Genomic DNA, 23,797 nt, shown 5'->3' with positions numbered 1-23,797 from the left:
AATCACGATAATTTGCCCACTATTAACAAAAATGACTGTAAGTTTAATATCATGTATTAGCAGAATAAACCTTCACACGAGTCCCAGGTTTGTAGACTTGCTTCCACTGCTTCATTGATACAAAGGAGTGATACGTCAGTGGTGGGGGAGAACTGTGCACTTGTATTTGCTACTTTACGGTAGGTGCAAGGTACTGTAGTTAATACAGTACAGTATATTTATTTTCAATGCAAGGAAACGTATGTATTTGGTTCAGTTTTCCATGCCCCTCTCCCAAATCTGTGGCTATAGCTACCATGGACGTCCATCATCATGTTCAATATTCACTTAGTTGCTACTGAACTGTTATCATGTGGTTTAATATAATATTTAATTACGTGCATGGTTGAATTGATTTCAAATAAATTGAACTCTATGAACTGAAGAAAATGCAACCCAGTAACAGTAAAGCTTTTAAAATCATGAACCTTACACTGAACTGCGGAAGATTATTAACTCAACTGTCAGTGCTTATCTAATGATATCCGTACATGATGATTGATGACACACACTATTGGTAATGCAAAAGGGTGTTTTATTGTTGACAACAAGTCAGTCAGGCCAAAGATCACGCTTCCTAGGCAATCTGATCTGATATCTTCTATAGGGGGAATGCATGACTCCAGGCAGACGCATTAGCTATGTCTGCATCAATTCCACAGTAGCCTACTTACATGTTCAAAACCACCCCTTGTTACAGATACCCAGAAATACACGTAACACCTATGGAGGCTTCCTGTTTGAGGATATCCTAGGTTCATATTCAACATTATTTTGTTGATTTCAAGCTTGGTATCATTTAGTGAAGTGTAATTCAGCTTGGCTACAGTGGCGGTGGTTGTATCTGTAAATTACATGAAAATAACATTAAACAAAACATCAAACTCATATGGATACAAACACTGATTGCTTCAAGTGTTTCTTAAAACTGAATTTATCATTCACAAGCTTTGATTTCACTTCAGTACAATACAAATGGATATGTTTACTGAAAAAGTCTCCTTCTGATTCATACAATACACCATAATGAGTCTACATACAGTAAGTTGAGACGATTGGTTGTTAGTAAACACTTCGTTTACAAAGAGCAAAATCACTAACTTGCAGAGAAACAAAGAGGAGAAACTCTTAGATAAAAGAGATATTTCAGCTGAGGTTATCTTCACAGTGATGCAAGCAGACTTCCTGTCCATCATTGTCTGGTTTCCTGTGAGACACAACAACAACAACCACAAGGACACAGGTGAGATGACAGAGTCTAAATGAGGTCCTGTTTTTCTCTGTATCTGCTGACTGTAAGTGAATTCCATTTGGGAGTAGAAACTTTTTCACTGTCAATAAATGCTGGAAACATCTATTGCAATGTTCTAACTTGTAAATCTTTATTTTGTTTTCTTTTTGCAGTCTGAGACCTAGTGGTGAGTAGTGGCCAGTCTTCTTGGTTTATTTATTAAGACCTGGGTCAAATAGTACTTGAAATAATTAAAAATACTCTGAGCATTCGCTTGAGACATGTCGAGTCTCAGGAACAAACAGTATCTTGCCCCAGATCTGCTGTACCTTCATATAGTATTAATTACGCAGAAGAGTGCTGCAGTGCTACTGATGGTCTTGTGTACCGTTTTGAACAGTGAAAGTCTTGTCTCTTCTTACACCTCCGACACACAGCTGCACAATCAAGTCCACCCATCCCCAGCCTTAAATCCTCCTCACATGTGTGTCATGTTTCAGTGACACCTCTCTCTCGGTACTCCCTCCATCCCTCCCTCCATCACACACGTTCCATCTGTACCTGTTGTTCAACCGGCGCATTCATCGCCATTCTCTCACCTCCGCCCGCATTGTTGTCTGGGCCTCTATAAACTGAGCCTGTTTATGGATACTTATAAAGACGTTACCAGACACCCTTGAAGTTGTGCGGTCACACAATACAGTACATGGGCCAGTGTAAGCAGATTCGTTCATATTTACTGTGCCACCACTACGTGTGAAGGAGTGGAACAATGGTGGTTCTCAGGAGTTTATGTAAGAGTTCTGTTGTGTGCAGTCAGTGTAACAAAGAAGCGGCTCAGTGCTCTTACCGGATCTACTCCCCACTCCTCTTCCCTCGGTAGATCACTGAAGAAAAAGGAGAAATAAAGAGAATATTATACGCTTAGAGTGTTTGTCACACCTGGCTGTATGAGTGTAATATGAAGTGTGAGGGGACACGTACCCATCCCAACATTACTGCCTGAGCAGGACACTGAAAGGACAACAAAGTGAACAGTCAAATATAAGTGGCAACGGAACAAACTAATGGAATAATGCAGTTGTGACGAACACACCCAATACACAGTACACACTTTCCACAAACCTCCTTTCCAAAGTTAAAAACAATCACCAACAAGCCCCCAAAACTTCCCCGAACACACACATACACACACACATACGTACACACACGCACACACACAATCCCTCCTTCCTTACCGGAGTACATCCTGCGGGGGCAGAAGCTGACCTTGGCCCCGCCCCTCCCCAGGGGCGACACCACCACCGTGTACACGTCGCCGCACATCACCTCCGGCAGGTCGCAGGAGCTGGCGCCCGGGGGCGGGGAGCAGGTGTAATTGGCGCCCGTCACGGCGTACAGGTCCACCGTGTGGTTCTGCCGGGTCTGGGGGAGCTGGCCCGACGGCCGCCAAGACACCCGGAGGGAGTAGTTGGTCAGCCGGTAGAGCTTGACGCTGCTGGGGCAGCAGGCGCCTAGGGTCGGTGGGGGGAGGGGGGGAGTGGAAGGATGATAAGGTTACGAATAACGAATAAAAGCCATGATAACAGTGCTTTCACATATGCCTTGTGCGTTTAGTATTAGCCCTGGTATGTGCATTTGCGTGTGTGTGTCTGCGTGTGTGTGTGTGTGTTTGGTTGCGCCTCCATGTGTCCACTCACTGGACGAGAAGCCCCGGTAGGAGCACTCCGACTTGTGCCCCGTCCTGCTAATGGCCTCCACGCTCACGCTGTAGTTGGTCCCGCACGTGATGCACCCCAGCAGGCAGTGCGTGTCCAGCGTGTGGCACCTGGCGTGGCCCCGCGACGACGTGAGCGAGGTGACGTAGGAGCGCGCCCCCGTGGCCGGGGACCAGGTGACGTTGGTCATGGCCTGGGTCACCTGGTCCACGTCGAGGGAGGAGGGGCAGCAGGGGGCTGGAGGAGGAGAGGAGGATGGAGGGTCAGGCCAGCGGAGGAAGCGGACAAACTCTATTGTGTTGAACATTGTGGACGCGGTAAGCGGTGTGTGTGTGTGAGACTGTGTGTGTGCGTGCTCCCCGTACCAGTCTCCAGGGGCACGCTGTAGCTGGGCAGGCTCCTCCCCGCGGAGGTGGCGGCCACGGCGGAGACGTCGTACGTGGCCCCGCAGGGCAGCTGCGACAGCAGGCAGGAGGACGCGTCCGTGTGGCAGGAGTGCGCGTCGGTGCGGCCCACCGCCCGGACGGTGTAGGAGGTGCCGGCGCCGTTGGGGGCCGTGAGGAAGACGCTGACGGAGGTGGAGTTGACCTGGGTCACAGTCAGGATGTCGGGAGGGCAGGGGGCTGTGGGGGGGGGGGGGGGGACGGGACACAGGGTCACAGGACTGATGCAGGATGCTATGGAGGGTAAGAGTACTGTAAGTATGTTGTACCTGTTTCTAGTGTGTGTGTGTGCTTGTTTTGCTGTACTTATGAGAACCAGGTATTGGCAAAGCACCTTTTTTATTGGGATATTTGGACTGTGCTGGTACACACTGTGTATGTGTGTTAACGATGCTATCTGATCTGTTACCTGTGTATCACAACGGTCTCCTGTTGTGTGTGTACTTGTTTAGCTATACTTGTGGGGACCAAATGTCCCCACAAGTATAGTTACACTAGACGATTTTGACTTGTGACTTGTGTGACTTTGGAAGGTCTTCACAGCCTTTGACCTCAATTTTAGGGTCAAAGGTTAGGTTTTAGGGCTTGGGTTACAATTATGGTTAGGGTTACGGTTAGGTTTAGGGGTAAAAGGTTATGTTAAGGGTTAGGTTTAAGGTTAGGGTTAGGGTGAGGGTTAGGGTTTAGGGTTAATTTTAGCGCCTCACAAGTATACAAAACCAAGTGTGTGTGTGTGTGTGTGTGTGAGCTACCTGTTTCATGTGTGTGTGGCTTGCAGGTACGGTTGCAGCCCCGTAGTTCGCTGCAGGGTGTGACCACCACGCTGTAGAGGGAGTTACAGCGCAGGTCTGACAGCGCGCACACAGGCGACGTGTCGTTGCAGTGGATGACATCATCCGTCTGGTCCGCCGTCGTCTCGTACAGCTCCGCCCCCCGCACCGGCAGCCACATGATCTCAAGGGTCTCCGTGGAAACCAGATTTATCGAAATGTCTTCTGGACAACAGGGGACTGTAGAAGAGAGGAACAAACATGTATGAGTGTTTAGGGGTAGGTGTGGGTCATGGAGTGTGTGTGTGTGTGTGTTAGTATATGTGGGTGTGGGTGTTTCTGTGTGTGTGTGTGTGTGTGTGTGTTAGTACATGTGGGTGTGTGTGTGTGTGTGTTTCCGTGTGTGTGTGTGTATCAGTATATGTGTGTGTGTGTGTGTGTACAGTATGTGTGTGTTAGTATATGTGTGTGTGAGTTAGTATATGTGTGTGTGCTAGTATATGTGTGTGTGCCTGTGTGTGTGTGTGTCAGTATGTGTGTGTGTGTGTCAGTATATGTGTGTGTGTGTCAGCATATGTGTGAGTGTGCGTGTGTGTGTGTGTGTATGTGTGTGTGTGTGTGTGTGTGCTCCATCCATACTGGTGGTGTAGTTGAGCATGTCTCCCGGGGGGCTGGACCCAGCGTCGTTGTAGGCGAACACGGTGGTGAGGTAGGTGTAGCCACACAGGCAGCGGAAGCGGCAGGCCGCGTCGGTGGTGTTGCACTGCTCCTCCGACCCGTCATCACGCTTGACAAACGCCATGTAGTAGTTGGCGCCGGACACCGCACTCCACGCCACCTGGCAGCTGCCCACCACGGGCTCCTCCACCCGGATATGCTCCGGAGGGCAGGGGACTGGAGGGAGGGGGGATTACATTCAATGGTATACTATGAGGCTTTGCTTTGCTCTGTGTGAGTGTGTGTGTGTGTGTGTGTCTGCGTGGGTAAACGGCGCTTACATGTGACGAACCCCTCCGGGTCCGACGGGTCGCTGGGCCCCGCCTCGTTCCGGGCCGTGACGGTGACGGTTAGGTCCCGGCCGCAGGACAGCGGGGCGATGACGCAGCTGCTGTCCGCCGACGCCGTGCAGTTCTGGCCCGTGCTGGAGCGGACCAGGTAGGCGTTGGCGCCCTGCGTCGCCTGCCAGAGCACGACCATGCCCAGGGAGGACCTGCTCTGGGTCAGATGCACCTGCACCGAGTCCGGACTTGGGGGACCTGGAGTTAGGAGCGAGGAAGAGGGAGGGGGGAGGGAGAGAGGGAGGGAGGAGAGAGTGGAGTGTGAGGGGTGTATATGCTTTGGCAATATCTGAAGTCATTTCATGTCATTCCAATAAAGCATTAAAAACTGAATTGAATTGAGACAGAGGGGAGAAAAAAAACGCACAAACTTGGGGCCGAGTCAGGGTTGTAGTGTCCACAACTGACCACTAGGTGGATAAGCTCTGGCCAGTCACTAATTGGCAATAGCGCTACCATCAATCAGCAGACGCCTCCCCCAGCCCCCTCCTCCACCCTGTCCAGGTCACATGCTACGCCATGACGAGCAGGCCGTCGCCGTGAACACCCCGGCGTTGCCGCGCTTACGTGTGATCTGGCAGATGGTGATGTCGTCCCCGGTGCGACCTTCGGCGTCCCAGGCGGTGGCCTTGATGCAGTACGTGGTCCCGGCATCGAGGTCGTCGAACGTGACGGCGGACTCGCTGGTGTTGAGCTTGAGGCGCGAGTCCGAGCCCTCGCGGATGATGCAGAGGGTGTAGAGTACGGCGTGCTCGACGGGAGACCACGTGACCAGGATGGTGTCGTTGCTCGGGGATGTGGCGTTCAACGCCGGGGCCACCACCACTGCAGACAGGGGCAGAGGAGAGACAGATTGATAAGCTCATTGATGGAGGGATGGATGGACGGATGGGTGGGTGGAAGGATGGAGGAATTAATGGATGGGTGTAGAGAGCGGGAAGGTGGATACGTCACAGGAGGACGGACAGACGGATCACGTGACTGACAGAGAGATGGACAGATCGACAGATAGGCCACTCCCACAAATCCAGGCGAAGATCAAAAGACGATAAGATAGTAAACGAACCCTGACGACCCCCCCCCCCACACACACACACACAAAAATACAACAACAAATTCGACAAGGACGTGTGAAATCGAAGAGAGTCCCCAATATTGTGTTACGTCCAGTCGTCCTTGGGGAGAGGAGACAATCTAGTTCTCAGGGTGTCTTCTTTCATATTTTGAGTGTAAAGTGCAAAGGACTGGCTACTGTTACCGGCCCCAGTGTCCGTGGCGCCCAGGGCTCCCGGCATCACAATGGACCAGTGAAACCACACCCCGCCATGACCAGCGGACTGGGCTAGCAGACCTTTATCCCAGACTCCAGGTAGAGACATCCTTTCAGCCCCACTGCGCTGATTATCTTAAGTAAACAACTTTTTTTTACTTTAAAGCACCCAGCTGAGTGAAAATGTTTGTTGTCTGTAATCTCACTCCTAATAATTAATCACCATTATATCGCAATATCACCATCGGAATTACTGTATGCACTTTAAATGCCAATGCAAATTCCTATATGTTACTGTAACATAATGGTGAATAAAGGATATCTGAATCTGAAACCATCGAGGATTATAAAAGATCACTAATTGGTATCTACCGGTACTGATCCTGGGTACAGGTGTATTTACTGTTCTATATCTTTCTCTACTATTCTTTCACTGTAACTCCACTACTACTGCTACTACTACAATTACTACTGTAACTCTTCGTCTGCAGTGAGCTGGACCTCAACCCAGGGATGACAGCAGTACTCTACCGACAGGTGCATCCACAGGTGTCCCTACAGGTGAATCTAAGAAGGATTCTGTACAGGTGTATCTACAGGTGTGTCTCTCATCTCTCTCTACCTGTTCTTATTTGGACAGGCTGTGAGGGCTGGCTCTTCCCCCCTGCGTTGATGGACAGGACGCTGAGGCTGTAGTCGGTGTAAGGCTCGAGGTCAAGCACCGTCGCCGGGGAACTGCTCACTATGGTTTCCGAGGAAAAGCCAGTCGCTTCCGACGACGCGCGCAGGACATAGCCGGTCGCCCCGGAGACCTCGGTGAACACCATGGTGATGCTGTCGCTCTGCTTGGAGTAGGCCTGCTCGATGGTGGGGGACTCAGAAGCTGGTAACAGTAGGGGTCACACACACACACACACACACCATGAAGCAGCATCTCCACCACATCCAGTGTCGTATTAAGCTTTCCAATAAAGTATTTCCTTGATTGTTCTTCATAATCATCTGCCTATACTATTCACACACATACCGGTGGGCCCCTCTATCTCAGCGCTGCTCAGCACGTTGAAGGCGCTGTCCATGGCCTGCACCTGCATGTAGTACATGGTGTTGGGGGAGAGAGAATTGACCGAGCCCATCACCGTGCTACCGCCGAAGTGAGCGAACACGGGGTTCTCGGGGAGATTCTTGGGCCTCGCCGTGACCTTGTAGGAGCTGGCGCCGGTGTAGGCGCTCCATCGCACCGTCATAGTCTTCGATGTCGCCGTGAACACCGACAAAGTTATTTCTGCATGGATGGAAAAACATATTTTTATATATTTGAAATCGATTAACAATCATCTGAATTGTAGGCTGTAATTTAATTTCAGTCTGATAATTTAAGCGACTAAGTTGGGTAGTTAATAATTACCGTTTTGTGCTGCACATATCTAGAATAAAACACAAACAGCGTTATTTTGCAAAACAAAGCCATTTAACGAATACTGGAAATAACTGCTAGCTATATTAAGGGTTAATTCCAACGGCAGAAGTGGGTTATTTCCATTCCATTACTGTATATCCCAAGGCAATAAATGACATCCCTGTCCAGCAGCCTATCGTGTTCTCTGCGCATGGAAGGCAGCAGGCTTCAAATTTTTCCTTCACTCAACACAGATTCCAGGCCAGGTATTTCTCTCTGGTCTGAATGAATTTGTCTATTGAGCAGAGGTTAGCCATGCCGCATGCAGCTGTTGAAAGCTGTGTTATTCAAAAGAGCCAGTGTTCTTATTCTCCAAGTCATCCTCTAAACTTTCTCTGTAGTCGCAAGAATGTTAGGCTACTGTTGTTAGAAAACAGTTTGACCATAAATGTAGGCATATTAATAAGCAGCAACACAGTAGTTGTGGGCTATATAATTAAAATATCTTACCTCCGATAAACTGAATAAAAGCACAAGCTTTAGCACTTTGAAATGTGTTTCGCCCATTCTTCAAAGATCGTAGGAACCGCTGCCTTGAGGCAAGAAATTATGATGGTATGTCTGACTACAGTACCTAATGTCTTTAGGGGAAGGCGGGGTTAAACTACAGCTATTTGATTGTTTCAGCGAATACCAAAGAGCTCCGGCGCGTGTCCCCTCCCCCAGGTAGCGCGCCAGCGGGCCTATCAGGACACGAGATTTATCTGTCTTGCTCATGGATGTATTAGGTTTTGCTGGAGACATGAACTTGAACTGGACATGGCGGGGCTAGGCTACCTGTTGGACGGTATTACTGTAAATTTAACAGGCGGTTCAGTTGTGACTGAAGACGTGCTATACCCACTTCTTCAGTCACAACTGAACCGCCTGTTAAATAAAATACCAACAGCAAATATTTTGAAATTGTTCCGTTTCCACATCAGTGGGTGGTGGATAAGAAGTGGACATGGCTACTGTGTCTGTGGATGAAGTGACTGAGAAGTAGCATACTGATAGGCCGGACACGCTTTAGGGTGAAAATCCATAAATGTTGTAGGCTTAGTTGTCATTCGTCCGTATTAGGCCGATATATGGATAAAACACATGGTTCGATTAATACAGAATGTATAAAAACAAATTCGTTATTTAATTGAATATTCATTCATTGCATATAAATAGAAGTCTACTTGTATTAAAAAGATTGATGAAATGCACCTTGATGGGTATCCCTAAAGCAATGATAGGCTAGTATAGCCTAATGCTTGATATTATTTCTTCTGACCTATTTTTTTGTTTGTTGATAAAATCTTGAAGGTAGTTTTCATGAATGCCAGATGTTTTGTTCCTATATCAGTCACTATGATATCAGATCTACACGAAACCACCACACCCGGGGGCAGCATCTCTCCCTTTCTCCCTTTCCCCTCAATCCGTCTTTGTAAGAGTAAATGCACCAAGCATCTAGGGATGAAGATGACAATGCATCAGACTTCATGAATGTACTGTATGAAGACATATTTCATTTGTAACATGTGACACGTCATTGCTTCATTTGCTGACTCGTACATCGACAAGTCAGTAGGCTTAAGACCTACAATTTACAATTAGTAGCCTACAAAACCCTCTTCTCCACAGCCCACCTTATCCCACTTTTCTCTCATCTCCCCCAATGAGGTCCTCAACCGTGTTACATCTATTTCTGTTCTCATGGTTACTAGCCCAATTCCCCTGTTGACTGACAGCCAGGGTGGGGGCCTTTCTTCCTGGCAGACAATTAGCAATCATGGGCAACAGCCCTTAAATCCACTGCTGGTTTTGACAGAGGCAGCTCTCTGGTGGTGTGCAATCAAAGGCACCAGGCAACTTATTTGGGCAACTTATTCAAAAGCGGCTTAGTCAAGAAAGATTGTCAGGAAAGTACTATGTCTTCTATATTTGATTAGTTACCTGTATAGTTATGTTACCGCTATGTGTTTGTATCCTATTCTAGTCCTTCCCTCTCTGGTGGTCATGCAGACATTGGGTCACCCCCAGGCTCCGCAACCTCTCTAATCTCATCTCTCCTACTCCCTCAACTCATAGTGAGCAAGTGGTGACAGGGGGACTTCGGAATTGCCAGTCGGCGGTGCCCAAAGCTGAGGTTATCTCAGGCTACGCATCCTTGCTCTCCCTCAACTTTCTTGCTCTCACAAGATGTGAATCACACCAGAAAACACTACCACACCCGCAGCTCTGTCAGATGTGTACTCCTTCTCCCACACCCCCAGAGCTGCGAGGCATGGTGGTGGTATTAGCCTGCTTATTTTCCCAAATTAGAAATATTCTCTCTTCTCTATTCCAGTTTTCCACACCCTCTTTCAAATGTCATGCTGTCACTGTCACTTATCCAATCAAGCTCACAGTTGCTGATGTGTGTCGCTCACCTGGCCCCCTTAGTGAGTTCCTGGTTGACACATTGGTGTCACACTACCCTGACGATGGCTCTGCACTCATCCTTCTCGGTGACTTTAACATAATTGGAACCTCTTCTTTCTTTTCTCTCCTTTGACTTTCATTTCTCCTCTTCTCCTCCCACCCACAAGGCTGACAACCAGCTTTGGATCTTATCTTCACTAGACACTGCTCCATCCCCAACCTCTGTCACTCCCCTCCATCTCTCCGACCACTATTTAATGTCCTACTCTCTCTCTGTCCACTCGTCCCCCACGATTCCTCCTCCTGCCCACATGGCTACTCTCCGTAACCACCTCCACTCCCTCTACCCTACTGGCCTCATCTCTGTCCTGCTGGAACCTTACAGAAGGGCTTCATCTGGAATCAGATGGAGGTTCTACTGTTACCAATGGTTCTATATTGCACTCTTTATTTGAGTGCAATACAGAACTGTTAGGTTCATGATATGATATGATATGACTGATATGATACAATATGGTTGAACTCTGGATTAAACTTGCTACACTCAAAACAATACTTTATGTTTATACTCGTAGAATATACATATCCACATTCTGTAAATATATGTGTAAATATAGGTTACATATAATAAAAAATATATATTATAAATATTTATACCTATTCTTCCACCAGACCCATATGTACACTTCTATTTGACTTAACGGCACGACTTTGATGATATAGCTTGCATGTGGTATACTTTACCATATAATAGGTTAATACTGTTGGGATGTGTTCCACAGTGCAATGAAAGATGTTTACTCTTGTTAACAAAAGATGCTTCTCTTTACTTATGTAATCCAATGATGAGGATAGCGTATGCATTACCTTATCACACAATGGAATTGTGCAACCCCACAGACCAGCATCGCTTAACACAATGAGTCATTTACAGTCATGGCTGAGCTATGTAAGGAGAACCATAGAGGTTTATATACAGTTATGTATACAGAGGTGGCATTAAGCATTTTTTCACTTGAGGACTCAAATCAAACCAAACTTTATTTGTATAGCGCAATTAAAACACAGAGGCTACACAATGCGCTTTACAGAGAGCAATGGGGGGGGGGGGGGGGTTGGGGGTCACGAGGACAGGTTTAGGATATACATATAATTTAGTTTATGTATAACAGTTTTATATAACCATGTTCCCATGTGCCTCATACAAGGATCTGGCGAGCTCACATTATGTTTCGTTGCTCACATGCGCAGCCATGTAATGAAACAGAATGTGAGCTTGTGAGATCAGGATCCTTGTACAAGGCTATGGAGTTTCAACTGTATGGTGAAGTCAATGAGGATAATGTTCCCTAGTATCATGTACAGAGTTTAGACAAGAGTTTAACAAAAGACGATTATCTTTGTAATCCAACAGTGAACAATGGAATGATGAAACTCCATTAACAGCAAGTTCACCATCACGTACATAGTCATGGTTGAGCCATGTGAGAAGAACCATAGAAGGTTTATGTTATATAGTTTACCATATTGTTGCGGAAGAAACCCCATGTGGCGTACAATGTTTGGGAAGAGTTAACAAAAGATGCTTCTTAGTCTTGGCTGAGTCATCTGCAGTGAACCCTATGTACACTGAGCCGTTCCATAGAATCATGCAGCATAGTTGTAGTTTTGGGAAAGTTAACAAAAGATGCTTCTCTATACGTGTGAATGAAGGGTCCAGTTGGGACAGAACCCACCCACTCCCCAGAGTGTTCCTGTGTCCGCTCTCTGTTGTGCGTTCCTGGAGGAATCTGTCCCAGAGGACCAGACCTGGACAGACCGCCTTTGTGAGCGGGAGGGCACAAAGTGAAACATGATAAATTAAAATTTCCACACACCTGAGACAATCCCTGAAACTGATATTCAGGATGGACAGGGACATGACAAAGTTCCATAAACAACTATCTAATGCTTCACTCTCTTAAGACATTACGTAAACTACAGCACCATTCACAATATCAGGAAAGGTTCCGGCCTCTACAGCGAGACCATGCTGTACATCTTTAAAACCATTTGAGCTCATTGTATTGTAATTTTCCAGCGCATTAGTGCAGACGTAAAAAATGGTTTGTAAGTCATGTCACTTGTCACTGCGACAGCTGTAATTTGTCGTCCGCTCTTCAATCTCAGCCATCATCGAGTGGAGGGTCGGCCAGTGCAAGCAGCGTACTGACCCTTGTGGAGGTCAGGATGTCAGCAGTCTGAATGGGAGCAGTTGAACAGCCACTCCACTCACTGGTCAAGCTCCCGCCTCATCAAGTGGCCGGGCACGGCACTCTAACTAGCGACGTTTTGGTCACTGGGCTCCCTACTGCCCCCAGGGATATCGTTTCCTATCCTCCTTTCCTTCCTCTCCTTTGACTTGACTTAACAAGGACCACCCACTGGCCACAAGTGATTTTCCACTCTAATCCTCCTACATCTGTGCGTGCACCTGTTACCTGGAAAAAGCACCTGTTACCTGGGAAATATGTGGTCTTTTCTGGGGTTAGCCTGTAGCCTGTGTGTGTGTGTATGCGTACAGGGATCACATTTTTGGCTGTGGGGGTACAACACTAATACTTCCGTTTGAACTACTTTCCTGTCCTTTTTGAGGTAATTGCTGATGGTTTCCTGAGAAATAGAAAGATCAGGATTCAACACACACACACGCACACACACACACACACACTGGAGTACGGCCAGTTGAGGTAATCGACATGTTTAGAGCCGTAGGCCAAGCTCAGGAGTAGTTTCACACCTCTTGGAGAGAGGGGGAGGACCCACCCATGCCCAGTATCAGTGGAGTCGCTTTGAAGAAAACGGTCTTGTGGGGTACTGTAGCTCAAGCACTCAGCTGGCCTGGGGCATGTCTATAGAGTATGAGTCTAAATATTTAGTTATTCAGTTATCTAGAGACTACATATCTAAAGTTGTCTAGAGGTATGCGCATGTGACTGTCAAAAGTGTGTGTGATTTACTGTGGTGATACTTTGTGTGTGTGTGTGTGTGTGTGTGTGTGTGTGTGTGTGTGTGTGTGTGTGTGTGTGTGAGAGATGTGTGTGTGTGCGCGCGTGTGTGCATGTATGTGTGTAAATGTTAAAGATATCACCTGTTCCTCCGAACAATCAGACGGGACAGTCCAGGAATGTTGCTCGAATCCTTCTTGTTTTCCGATACCAACACAGAACAACAGAGAAACTAAATACCCATTACAAAATCTGGACCCGGCAGGCAGCAGTCGGCCGGGACACAGACAAGGCCACGAAGAAGACCTCCAACAGAAATTCCACAGGCGGTAGTTTTGTTTGTGACGCCTTCAGGCCCGACCGTGTCCGGGACCTGGGTGGTATCATGTGAGCAAATTAGCTAAGAGGACTAAAGTTGATACCCGTCTTCAAAACAGTCCGATGGGGGTTTTCTCTGTAATGTAATATTTCAAAATCTGACCCAGTTATAATGAACCTAATCTGCTTCCCCCTGTATTAACCTCTGTGTGGAGTGGTCGGACCGTTGGGTTGGTGATAGAGGAGGATGCTGGATGAATAAGTTGATAGATGAGGACGTCCTGGAGCTAAAGTGTTTGGGTGGTGACTGGTGAGTCACACAGATAAAACAGTGACAATGTTAAGGCAGTTGAGCGGAGGTCTCCTCACACACATGGAGGTCAATGGTGGAGGCCACTGTGTACAGCGCTGGTGCCCCCTCTTGTGTTCAGCTCAACACACTGACTGCCTGGTGAGCGAACAAAGAGGTAGAGGATAATACAGATGTAGATTATGTTCATGGATAATATATCTTATCTTAGTGATAAACGATACAGATGTAGATACAGTACAGTATGTATACATGAACATACTATATACTGTATCTTATCTTAGTGCACAGTTCTGATTAAGGCTACTTATCCACTCATAATTTTTGCAACAAAATGATACATATGCAACAGTTGGAATATTCTTTCAAAGCAGCAACAACACTGATACACTTTATCCAAAACTGCCGTCTTTAGTAGCTTTTTAATGTTCTCACCCAGGGTTCTGTTAAAGATCAATCAAATATTCAGTTCTGACTCTGGGTAGAGAACCAGGGCTACAGCCAACAGCGGGACGAGGTGGACTGGACTGGGAGGTTGTTTGCATAGTCCTTGAACTCTGCTCCCTTATTTTCTCATCCAGATCCAAGTAGCCTACCTAAGAAGTCAGTTTCAATTGCTGCTGATTTAGACCGTTGGCACTTATAGTTAGAATGAGGAGGCGTACGGCTTTTCAATAGCACTGAAGGAGGAGAGCAGACAGATTCACACTTAGGTACCACTTAGCCTACGTATTGTCTGGCTGAAGTGGTCGTCAATAGTGTGTTCACACATCTCATATTCAAATGAATGGAATGCACAAGAACTAGCCTTGGTGTTGGTCCAGGACAAAAAGTATTACGTACTGTGATTCATGTGATTCATGATTTTCATAGAAATGAGACCTTTACGACATGGGACTAGTGGCAGAATATGATCAACTGTGTTTGTCAGAAGGTCTTGGAAGGAAGTCATACTTTTCTGGGTAAAATGTCTAAACTGGAAGGTCTAAAAACTAACAAAAATGAGATTTTGGTAAATTGAAAAGGCTCACTGAGAATGCTGTGTAGATCATAAATAGGTGTACCCTATCCTATCCTACGTACTATTTGAGGACAAAACCCCAAAGATACAGTCAGAGAGAGAGGGGGGATGGGGGAGTGTGTGTTCATCTTGAAAAGACTTCTAAAATCTAAATTGCAACAAGATTCCTACTGAGTGATAGACAACACTGTTTTAGGGGGGGGGGCACATATTTCAGATAATAGATTAAACGGACAGGCATATAGCCTATGTTACAGAGTTAGAAATATAGGCTACTATTGGTTATGTGAGTTGGCTGTAATTGAGCACCATGGAGGTATAAGTTGAGGAGCCCTAGCGCTGTTAGTTGTTGTTGACCCCCCTTTGGAGTTGTGGTGTAGGTCTACTCCAAGTCTGCGTGTGTTTTGTTCTCGTGGTGTTGCCGTAGCAGACTTGTGTTTTGCGCTCTTGGTGTTGCCTGACTGCATGAGGTATGTTTGTGCACCGTTTATTTTATTATTTCTGTGTTGGAAAACCCCGTAATTTAAGTTGAAAACGTTGATGCATTGCAGTATGCTATTTGTTTTGGCATACATTGTGATCGGGACTGTTAAGTTTTGTCCACTGATTTTAAGTTTAGACCACGTTTCTGTTTACTGGCTAACGACATTATGCTACATTACAGTCCCTTCGTTCTGTTTGCGGCTAAGGTTCCCGCGGATCCTTAAAAAGTCTGAATGAATCTTAAAATAAGGCCTTAATTGGTATTCAAATGTCTTAAATCAATCTATAAAAGGTCTTAAAATGCTAACACTTGGGAAGTAGGATTTGGGTGTCAAGATTCGATTCAAAATCGAATGAGCTTTCGACTTCAAACTTCGAAATCAAAAGCAGGTTCGAGATTCTCCCTGTATTTGTTTTCTCCCCATCCCCGCTTAATCATGGCATGGGTAAAAAGTAAACAAAGGACAGAGTAGGCCCAGGTTAGTCTACATGGCCATCTCTCCCAAGGCAAATGTTTTCGTTAAAGCTAGTTGTGGCTCAAAGGTAGATATAGGTGCAAAGGTAGATATAGGTTTTATTTTGAATACAAAGCCAAGTTAGTTGAATACAGTCAGACACGAGGTGCACTAATCTAAACGTTTATATTGGAAAGTATTGGTGCACAAACGATCGAGATGACTGGAAATTTTGCTGAAGGGCTCGTCTGAGGATAACAGAGAACGTTAGCCTACAAGGTGTGGTGCTGGGACTGGGAACAAAGCAAAACACAGCTAGCTACTGTAACTTAAAAGCTAGCTTCTGTAACTTAAAATGCTGTAACATTAGCTAGTGAGTTATCTAGATAGACTAGTCGCACAACCAGGCCCCCAGGATTCGAAATCTAAAGTGAAGCCCTATTGAACCGCGCCATCTTTGGAAAAAAAACAAAAACACGTCACTGATACCTTTGACATGCGCAGTCAAAGGTATCAGTGACACGTTCTTGTAGTCCGCGAACAGATTGCTCTCCCCGCTCTGAGTTAGCGATGAAAAGCAGCTTGCTGATTAATCTACTTTCGTCAAATATATCCGTTGGAAAACCTATTTTTTTTATATATTTGACGAAAGTAGATTAATAAGCAAGCCGCTTTTCATCGCTAACTCGGAGCGGGGAGAGCCATGAACGCAATCTGTTCGTGGACTACAAGAACGCGTCATTGATACCTTTGACTGATACCTTTGACTGCGCATGTCAAAGGTATCAGTGACGCGTTTTTTTCCAAGATGTTCGCGGTTCAATTCGCCTTATTCACTTCAGGTCAGTCTGACGTAATTGGGGGTGCGGATGCGGAAGTGCCCGTTGACTTCAATGTTAAAAAAGTTCACTATAAACACACTACTTCAAGAACCAAACTAGTCAAAATAACAGACTGAATACTCTATCAGTGTTACAAACTCATCATTACCAGACTCTGTTTTTCACTGCCGTTGTTTTCGCGTTTGGAAATACATGGAGGTGAATAAGCCATAGTTAGCCGTCAGCTGCATTCACTTACTTACTTACTTACTTACTTACTCCCAAGTATTTCCAAACGCGAAAACAACGGTAGTGAAAAACACAGTCTGGTAATGATGAGTTTGTAACCCTGATTGTATATTCAGCCTGTTATTTTGACTATTTTGGTTCTTGAAGTGGTGTTTGGAGAAATTGGAGAAAAGATAATTAGGGGTTTAGTGACAATGATATTATTATCAAAGAATATGACAGGCTGTTTCTGTGCCAAGGAGTGTGCATGCTTGGGGTCTGTCTGTTAAATGATTGGCTGTTTGTGCATTACATTTTTTAGGGCACAAAGGCCATATGACAGGACACAAAGTGGCCATTGAGTGAAAGAAAATAAGATTTGGAGCCTATGAATAAATAACTTGACTTTAAAGTTTTTATTTATATTTGGTTAGGTCTACTATTTGACAAGGATCTTGGGACATGATATCGAACACAAATATGAACTATTCCTTTTACCGCTCAAATCGAATTATGCAGTACAATAACTGTTCTCTATGTACAATAAGAAACTTTAATTTTAGAAAATAGTCTACTGTATTCACTTTTTTGTATCATGAATGCCTCTATAATGTTGTTAAGTCACGCAATCTGGTTTGAATCATTTCAATAACAGTAGCCACTAGCAAACCCACTGTTTGACAAAATCAATTTTGTAGCACGCACTTAGCAGCAGAGTCTTGTAGACGTTTCAGTCGCGACATTCTGGAAAAACAAGTGTGGCGTAATTAGCTTAGATATAGCGTTGGCTATTGCTACAACCAGCCAGGTGTGATCAGATTCTAGCTATGTTGGCGAGCTAACTAGCAAGGTAGTAGGTCAGGGCTTTCAACTTACACTGGTATAAAAAACAGAAGGTTTGATTCAGTGAAGCACTCTTGGACCCCTCGTCTGGAGAGATCCTCTCAACGTACGCATACAGAGTAGTAGTAGTGCTAGTAGAGTAGTAATAATGTAGTAGTAGTAGGTTATTGTGAAACAGTACTGTAGTAGTCACTACTGTAGCGTAATGTTATACTGACAGTGTCAGCCTGGGACCCCTGTCCTCTCATGGGACCCCTGTCGTCTCAAAGGTGTGTTTTTCTGTGTTTTTTTCTACGTATCTCCCCAAGTTGCAGCGTTATACTGTTAGTGCTAGTGGGGCTTGTGTGAGTGTGTACTCTTGTCAGTTTCACCGAGTGACATGATAACCCTGTGTTTGTGGCATGTTAACCCCACGTGACGTGTGTGTGTATATGTATGTGTGTCAGACATGTTAGAGGTGAAGCAGAGGTCAGAAGTGTCGGAAGAACGAGAAGAAGTCAGAAGAGCCAGAGTCAACTACACTGAGCAGAAGGAGCCAAAAGATGACCAATACCTCTGTAAGAGAGCTGCTCTCTCTGTATATCCTCCCTCTCTCTTTTCTCTCTCTTTCTTCCTGCTCTCTTTCTCCTCTCTGTTTCTCTCCTCAGTCTGTTACGTTCCCGCACGCTCGCACACTTGCCGGCGTGTGTGTGCGTGTGTTTCCATAGTTGTTGTTTTTTTCCTCTTCTCTCTCTCCTCTCTTGTCATTCATCTTTTAGGTTCCCGTAACCGTAACTGATTGGCCAATCATCGTCATCATTACATCTGTTCATTCATCTGTTACTGTCCAATGGGGAGCCAGTGCGCTTCTATAAAAACCTTCCCCTCACTTCTCATTGGCGGCTGACCCGTTCTTTGTGTTGCTTGTTTGTATCAGTTGTCAGCCCCTTGTTTGTTTGTTTTGACCTTAGTTATGGTTGGTGTTAAGTTAATCACTTTCTCTTTTGTTGGATCTATTTTTCAGTAAGCCGGGGGGTAAAGTCGAGCAGGGCTTAGACACCCTGGGGTATACATTTCACACGTAGGTTATGGTTTTTGTTATACACACCAGGCTCTAGGGGTGAGTGCTACCCGTTGTATTAGTTCAGTTTAGTTTAGTTTAGTAATTATTGCACTAGTTATGGGTTCACGTTAGTTTATGTTTTTTTTTTAATGTTTGGCACCGTCCTTTGTTGCCTTATTCCCTCAGGTGTCTATTTTGCTGTCCGTGCATCACTTGGCTCTTTTTAGTTATGGCCATTAAACCTATACATTTTTGCTATATTTCTGTTATGTCCTTCCTTTACAATATGTTAAGTGTGTGTTCCCTTTATGTTATGGTTCCTCAACTCCCCTAGACTATACAAGCCAAGCTTGAGGGATGTAACACAGTCTCTCTCCTCTCTGTTATCTCTCCTCAGTATCTCTACTCTGTCTCTCTCTCCTCCGTTTCTCTCTCTCCTCAGTCTCTCTCTCCTCTCTGTTTATCTCTCCTCAGTCTCTCTCTCCTCTGTTTATCTCTCTCCTCTCTTTCTCTCTCCTCTGTTTCTCTCTCCTCTCTTTCTCCTCAGTCTCTCTCCTCTCTGTTTATCTCTCTCCTCAGTCTCTCTCCTCTCTCTATCTCATCAGTCTCTCACTCCCTCGTAAGTCAGTTTAGTTTTGCCAATTTGGAACCTCTCTCTAATACGCTCTAATCAATCTCCTCTCCCTCTCCTGTCCTCTCCAGACTGTGAGGAGTGTGAGTCCTTCTTCCTGGAGGAGTGTGAGCTCCACGGCCCCCCCCTCTTCATACCGGACACCCCGGTGGTCCTGGGGGTGTCTGACCGGGCCAGACTGACCCTCCCACACGGCCTGGAGGTCAGGACATCACTGATACCCGAGGCGGGGCTGGGAGTCTTCAACTGTGGGGAGGCGGTTGCCAAGGGAACCTACTATGGCCCCTACGAGGGGGAGGTGATGGAGAAGGAGGAGGCCATCAAGAGCGGATACTCCTGGATGGTGGGTATGAGGGAGGTGGTGTGTGTGTGTGTGTGTGCGTGTGTGTGTGTGTGTGTGCGTGCGTGCGTGCGTGCGTGCGTGCGTACTCCTGGGTGGTGGGTATGAGGGCGGTGGGGTGTGTGAACAGGTGTTTTGATGATCCTCATGAACTAATGTTTGATGAAGAAATTACATTTGACAGTTTTTACCCCTTTGACATTAGACGTCTCTTGTGTTCTCAGATCAAGAGCAGAGACTGTGATGATGAGTACATCGATGCAAAAAGAGAGACGCATTCTAACTGGATGAGGTGAGGAACCGAGTAAATTGGTCTCTATCTACATCCCTCCTCTCTCTCACTTCAAATAAACCATCTCTCCAGTCTTGAATCTTGCACTCCCTCCATACAGTCAGTCCCTACATCTCACCCACTTTGTTTTCTCCCTCCCTCTCTTCCTTCATCCCCCCTTCCTCCCGTCTCTCCCTCACCTGTTTGTTTTTATGAAACAACCCTCGACTGTCCCCCAGGTATGTGAACTGTGCCCGTACTGAGGAAGAGCAGAACCTGGTAGCGTTTCAGTACCGTGGCGGGATCATGTTTCGCTGCTGTCGGCTGCTGGCCGTCGGGGAGGAGCTGCTGGTCTGGTACGGACAGGAGTACAGATACAAGAGCATCTCCTTCGACTACTTCTGGGACAAACAGAGCACCGCTACAGGTAGCTGCCCTCGACTCGCCTTCCCTCTGTCTTCTCCTCCATCTCTCTTTCATCCAACTTTCCTTGTGCTGAAAGAACAAGAGGTCTGCTAGTCATAGTAACCGCTGTCCAAGTAGTTATCCAAGTAGCTATCTTCTACTGTTCTACTATCTGCATACAATGACAGCTAATGTACTATTATTATTCTAGCTAGCTCCATAGACCACAGGCAGCTTACCAGTTAGTTAGGTAATGTTACTTGATTACTGACAGACAGCATCGATAGCTGACCTACTGAGTGCAGGGTTCCCGCGGATCCTTAAAGGAGAATGCTCGTTTTTGACAACCTGGACCTTATTTACGGCATATTATAAGATGTTTGACTCACCGAGATAACTTTGGTGTAATTTGGAGGCCTGTAGAAGAAATTTAAAATCCAGCGCGAGCCAGTATATGTAATGGTGAACGGGGCACTGAGAATGCAGCTTCTAAAAAAATCTATTTTCTGCCGCGAAACGGTTGTTTTCATCAATCTGTCTTTATGAATCGATAGTTGTGCTTACATAGAGCGAGGGCTTGTTGTGGTTTTTCACATGCCTCTGTAATATGATCTTTAGAAACGTCTTTAGAAATGAAATAGCTTCCCCACTTGCTCCAGCACGCATGCGCACAGCATGCAGACTGGTTATTCTCTGTTACGTCTGTAGGCTACACTCGCGGCTCACATTCTCTACTCAACTAGCTAATTTCGTAGAGTCGTAAAGGCCAGACACCCCACCCTAAAGGGCTATTTTTTTCCTTCACTCCTATAATAATGGAACTTAACATAGTGAAAGCAAACATGTATACAAATATTGTTTGTATTACAAGCTTTATTGACAGATTTAAATATGCAGATGAGGAAAATAATCATTAAAAATGTACTAATTTGCATATCACAAGAATCCCCCCCCCACAAAATCTATAATAATTAGACTGCTTTTTTTGTTTTGTTTTGATGGCAAACACATTGATCAGACTTTATGTTGGGACTTGTCAAAATATTGTTATTTCATTGAGTTATGCCAAAAACACAATTCACATGTATGACGAATGCATATTTTGCACATATTTACAGCTTAAATATCACATAAAATCTAAATTACTCAAAGTATTCAAAAAAGCCAACATAGTCCTATGAACCATAATGTGAAATTTGAAGATTTGTAGATGTACCTCTGTGTTTGTTTTTCAGTATGTCTAAATTAAAATTTGATTGTCATAGAAACATGTTTTTATACAGACATCGGTAAATATAGGGGGTCTGCCATAACAGCAATATTACCATCAGTTATCGTATCGGCCACAATTTTCATATCGGTGCATCCCTACTCTACTTTGTACTACAGGCGTGAGAATCCTTTTTAAAGTTCTCTGCCTCTGTCTCTCTCTCTCTCTTTAACTCGACCCAGGAGTGATGTCAGTGTTGTCCCAGACTCAGGGGTTCTCCTGCTCTGAGTGCCCATTCTCCTACACCTCCCAGATCTACCTCCACAAACACATCAAGAGGAACCATGACAACCTCTACGTGTCTCTGCTGAGGAATGGAGAGATCGGACCAGAGACTCTCTTCTCCTCTCGATCACTCCCTATCACCACCTCCAACACCCCCCTCACCCCAGCTCCGGTCCAGAGACAGAGACACACAGACAAACAAAGACCGTATCACCAGCATGTTCGTACAGGAGAGAAGCCATTCCACTGTGACCAGTGTGGAAAGAACTTCGCTACGTCAGGAAGCTTCAAAATACACCAGCGTGTTCATACAGGAGAGAAGCCGTACCAATGTGACCAGTGTGGAAAGACCTTCACTACGTCAGGAGATTTAAAGACACACCAGCGTGTTCATACAGGAGAGAAGCCATACCACTGTGACCAGTGTGGGAAGAACTTCACTAGCTCAAGAATGTTGAAGACACACCAGCGTGCTCATACAGGAGAGAAGCCATACCACTGTGACCAGTGTGGGAAGAACTTCACTCAGGCTATCAACTATAAGACACACCAGCGTGTTCATACAGGAGAGAAGCCGTACCACTGTGACCAGTGTGGAAAGAACTTCAAATGTCCAACACACTTAAAGAGACACCAGCGTATTCATACAGGAGAGAAGCCATTCCACTGTGACCAGTGTGGAAAGAACTTCACTACGTCAGAAAGCTTCAAAATACACCAGCGTGTTCATACAGGAGAGAAGCCGTACCAATGTGACCAGTGTGGAAAGAACTTCACTAGGTCAGGAGATTTAAAACACACCAGCGTGTTCATACAGGAGAGAAGCCATACCACTGTGACCAGTGTGGGAAGAAGTTCACTCAATTAACACAGTTAAAAAGACACCAGTGTGTTCATACAGTTCATCCAACAACTTCAGAGAGTTCACTGAAGGCTGCCTCAACAAGGACCCCATCTTTGTAAGCAATAGTGTGTGTGTGTGTGTGTGTGTGTGTGTGTGTGTGTGCTTCCTGCTGTTGGGTAAATTGATATCAAATGTATTTTTATAATCAGAAAATCATTATCGTTTGCATTTTGAACATCTTTACCTGAAGGGCAGCTAGACATACTGTACAACTACACATGCAGAACAGTACATGAAGTGTTTCCAAACTCATTCTTTCTCTTTCTCATTCCCTCTTTCTCTCTCATCTCAGGTTCACCACTACCTGTTGAAGAAGGGATAGATAGATGAAGAGAAGGGAGAAGGGAGTTGGAGAAAGAGAAAGACCTGTCGTGGACGTTGGATTGGACCTGGTTTCTTAGGCCTGGATTACACTACTGTGTTTTTCGGCGTCTTTGCCGAAAAAAGACCTTCGTTTGCGCCCAATTACACCACCGCAGCCAAAATGCAGCTCAAACCGGGAAGCCTCAGGATACGGCCAGAGCTATGTTTTGGTGCTCAAAATTCGAAGCTGTGTTCTAGTGTAATGGGCAGATCCAGAGGCCTTTGGAAAAAAACAGGCCAGGTCCAGCTTGGCTTATGTGTGTGGCTGGCTTGTAAGGTAAGGGATAAACCCAGATAACTCAAGGCTAGCGGACCTACAGCAGGTCCCCGATGGACGAGTTGGCGGACCTCCGGCAGAATATAACACAAGGCTAGCGGACCTACAGCAGGTCCCCGATGGACGAGCTGGCGGACCTCCAGCGGAATATAACACAAGGCTAGCGGACCTACAGCAGGTCCCAGATGGACGAGCTGGCAGACCTCCAGCTGAATCCGCTG

General features: G+C 45.8%; 2 protein-coding genes across 2 annotated transcripts; one reads left to right on the top strand and one right to left on the bottom strand.

Annotated features, from left to right (window-relative positions):
* Positions 1-2,125: 2,125 nt before the first annotated feature.
* Positions 2,126-13,191, bottom strand: fndc7a (fibronectin type III domain containing 7a; the record flags this gene model as incomplete). Its single annotated transcript, XM_084458283.1, has 12 exons — positions 2,126-2,157; positions 2,255-2,284; positions 2,509-2,784; positions 2,971-3,225; positions 3,354-3,611; positions 4,184-4,441; positions 4,841-5,095; positions 5,200-5,457; positions 5,827-6,084; positions 7,152-7,412; positions 7,557-7,814; positions 13,188-13,191. The coding sequence occupies 12 exons, from the start codon at positions 13,189-13,191 to the stop codon at positions 2,126-2,128; spliced, it is 2,403 nt and encodes an 800-aa protein (XP_084314409.1).
* Positions 13,192-18,296: 5,105 nt separating this feature from the next.
* Positions 18,297-23,258, top strand: LOC311325561 (histone-lysine N-methyltransferase PRDM9-like; the record flags this gene model as incomplete). The annotated part of the gene is made up of 7 exons (XM_084458282.1): positions 18,297-18,405; positions 19,593-19,864; positions 20,086-20,153; positions 20,372-20,559; positions 21,990-22,308; positions 22,934-22,991; positions 23,229-23,258. The coding sequence occupies 7 exons, from the start codon at positions 18,297-18,299 to the stop codon at positions 23,256-23,258; spliced, it is 1,044 nt and encodes a 347-aa protein (XP_084314408.1).
* Positions 23,259-23,797: the final 539 nt, after the last annotated feature.

Source organism: Borostomias antarcticus, assembly GCF_949987555.1.
Source record: "Borostomias antarcticus genome assembly, chromosome: 24".
Lineage (NCBI taxonomy): Eukaryota > Metazoa > Chordata > Actinopteri > Stomiiformes > Stomiidae > Borostomias > Borostomias antarcticus.
Note: the sequence above shows the minus strand (reverse complement) of the source record. Positions and strands in the feature narration are given on the sequence as shown.